Raw genomic sequence first — 3383 nt, 5'->3', positions numbered from 1 at the left:
TCAGCTGTTAAAAGATGCGTTGCTCTCGCAGAGGACCTGGGATCAGTTCTCAGCACGCACATGGCAGATCACGACCATCCATAAGTTCATTTCCAGGGATTCAACACCCTCTCCTGACCTCCATGTGTCCCAGGCACAGAGGTGGTGCATATACATACATGCAGGCAAAACAGTCACTCATGTAAAATAAAGATAAATTTAAAAGAAAAACTGTAAATAAATAAAGACTAACTAACGCTCCTTGTGCACAGATTCCACACTTTGATGGAGGGCCCTTCACAGGAAGTCCGTGGGGGCACATAGCTCACAGGCCCTTCCCACCAGGTGCAGGAGTATCTTTCCTGTGCCCCTAATGTGGGTTTTCATCCCACAAAAGATGCAGAGTCCTGGACACCCAGAGATAGGCTTTCCTTGGGCCCTCTGGGACTGGATGGAGGCTGGTTCTGAGTATGATATAGGAGACCCTTGGCACACGGCGCTCTGCTGAACTTCCGGAACATCAGCGCTGCAAATGTCCTCGTTTCACTGGCCTGATCTAATCCTAACCTGGCCACAGCCTCGGGGTGTACATCCAGCTGTGTACACAAGCAGCCCGACAGTGTCCATGGGGACCCTAGCCACTGTGGATTCAGCTTGAGGTCATTTTATACTCTCCCTTCCTGTACTCCAATCTACCTTTAGCCAAGGGCCTGGCCACTGGCTCTTCCCTGAACCTCAGAGTCAGCAATACAACTTGCAGGAGGCTCAGTCTGGGATGAGGCATTTCTCAAGGACGCTTAAGTTAAGTTACTCTCCTCTCTCACACCCAGAGATGACCTCATACTAATTCATTATTATTTTTTTTTTCTGCTCTTTCGAAAGGCCATTCTCTCTGCAGGGCTATGTTTATTAACCAGTCATCAAGGAATCTGTCTACATATTTTAATGAAGGATGAGCTTCCATCAAGTAGGGCCTGTGGTCAGAGGAGGGCAAGTCCTGTTATCACAAGGAGTTAGAACAATTCTAGCCTAAAGCAAAACAGTGACATTTGGGTTCATCTTTGACATCATGTTCTCATAGAAATCTGTTCCCGGCTTGATAAGGAAAGGACTAATCGCTGGTCCTTCTTATTATTTTTTAACCCCCCCCCAAAAAAAAACCAGTGACTCCAAGGTGGGACCCCAGACCTCATTTACTCCTCATGTTAAAGAGGAGAGAAACAGGTGGCTGCGAAAGCCCACCTGCCCAGTCATAGTCAGCCCCTGGTATCCCTGGGAGAACACTTCCAGAATCATTTTGATGCCAAAACCCACAGCGTTCAAGCTGCTCATATAAAAAAAGGACAGTCCTAGATACAGGACCCAGCCACAACTTCCAGCTCACGTTAAGATGTTAGACTGTCCTGTCAAGGGAGCCATCTGGAAAGGCTGTATTTCCCTTAACNCAGAGGCAACTTTTCTAAAAGAATATTTTTGATCCACCACAAGAGGCTGCCTCTGTCAATGTCAGACTCTTGTCAGAGGGTTGCACACACCTGCTAGCTATTTATCAGGTTAAATATAAATCAGTTTAGAAGGCTTTTCTAAACACTGATNATCTCTACGTGTGTTTCCTCTTCCTGGAACAGCCACTTGTGCAAGAAGAACCCCCTTCCAGACCCAAGAAGGAATCCCACCAGTCCCAGGGGATCCATCCCTCTCCCACACTCTTCATGTCTGCCTACAGAGATGCTGCCCTGGAGACCCTCTCCCTTTCCTCTCTGTCACTCAACTCATCACAGTGACATGGCACATGTGTTTCCTGCCTGTCACCTGCAGCCTTCATCAGGGTGCAGCACACAGACCAAGTCCTGGCTTGCAGGTAGAGCAGAGCCTTGGCTCATGAGAGGCCTGCAGTCATGAGAGCTGAATGAATGAATCAATGAATGAACCCCACTAGCTGTTATCATCCATGGGGAGTGATGCAGAAGCTAAAAACCCAGGCTGCATGCTTCTGCTCACTGTCTCCCTTAAATCTCACCTCGTCCTGGATATTATATCACCCCCANTTCAGAAGGAGGGACGCTGAAGGCTAGAAATGGAGGTGGAGACTTCCAGATTCATGGCTGTGCCCCCTTCCATTTGACCACACTTCCAGGGAAGGGGTAGCTCAGCCGGTAGGTACAGGACTTCCCACCACATCACCTGAACATGAACTCACCACCTCCATTCTTGTAGCAGAGATAGGGAAACCTCCAGACGTTGCCTAAGCCAATGATCTCCCCAGCCACTGACAGCACAAACTCCATCTTGTTGGTCCATTGGCCTCGATCCTTCACCTGGTCCTTGCCTTTCTGGTCCATCATCTCTCCTTCCTCAGGGACCCAAGAGACCACAGGATAGCCATCTTCATGGACTGCAACCTTCCTGTCCATACTGGATAGGGAGGCCCTGTAAGGTAAGGCAGGACTGTGAGAGGCAGAAACCTGGTGAGGGAAGAAAAGGACTGTTACACACATACATACACATACATTCACACACACACATAAACACACACACACATAGTCATACACACACACACACATACTCATACTCACACAGACATACACTCATGCACACACACACATACACACACAGAAACACACATTCACACAATACTCACACACACCCACACAATACTCACACACACATTCACACACACTCACACACCCTGCACACCCATCTCCCTCCACCCTGACTTATCCCGCCCAGGCCTTCCTGTTGGCATATTACCTTTCTTCCCAAGCTCTTGATGACATTTCTATCTAAAGTGACACTCTGCTCTGAGTTATGAGGCTGAGCCAACCGGAAGCAGATCTCAGCTTGCCAAGTCTTCGGCAGACAAAGCAATAGATAGAGCAGGTTTTCAGGGGTCAGAGACTTGCCCAGCACCACCCAGGGGTAGAGCTGTGATTAAAACCCCATTATAGCTCGGCTCCCTTTTGATCTTTATAGCTGGCCACCACTCCAGCTGGCTCTTCTGTCTAGATCTTCAGTANGCTGTGAATAACAGCAACTCGGCCTCTGGCCTCCAGACCAGAGGCTGCCAGAGCTGCTGGGTTAAAGGGCAGGTGTGGCCGAGGTGGCTCACGGACCTTTCCTGAGCAATTGTGATCGATGGANGCCTGGTAAACATGGGAGCTGGCTCAATGTGGTCTCTGATTGGGAGGGAGGGAGAAGGTGTGGTCTCTAAGTAAGGCCAGCCGAGGACAAGATTGGCATCAGCTCCAGCTGCAGGCTTTCAAGGGAGGCCATTTCTATGTCTATCTGTCCCAAGAAACATAGTAGATCCTGGAGCCAGGAGGGGTCACTTGGATGGTGGTCATTTCAAGATGACCTCAAGATACCGAATGCCCGTCTCTTACAAGAACAGCCTGGCAGGGGCT

General features: G+C 49.3%; 1 protein-coding gene across 1 annotated transcript in view; it reads right to left on the bottom strand.

The window, feature by feature from the left end:
• LOC110295774 (sodium- and chloride-dependent betaine transporter-like) overlaps positions 1 to 3092 on the bottom strand; it is a 19271-nt gene extending 16179 nt beyond the window's left edge. Inside the window, 2 exon segments of the mRNA XM_029478256.1 lie at positions 2180 to 2409; positions 2731 to 3092. Coding sequence (XP_029334116.1) covers positions 2180 to 2409; positions 2731 to 2756 — 256 coding nt within the window. The 5' untranslated portion in view covers positions 2757 to 3092.
• Positions 3093 to 3383: the final 291 nt, after the last annotated feature.

The sequence above is a fragment of the Mus caroli genome, chromosome 6 (assembly GCF_900094665.2).
Source record: "Mus caroli chromosome 6, CAROLI_EIJ_v1.1, whole genome shotgun sequence".
NCBI classification, from domain to species: domain Eukaryota; kingdom Metazoa; phylum Chordata; class Mammalia; order Rodentia; family Muridae; genus Mus; species Mus caroli.
The sequence above is the reverse complement of the archived record's forward strand: the minus strand, read 5'-3'. Positions and strand labels throughout refer to the sequence as shown.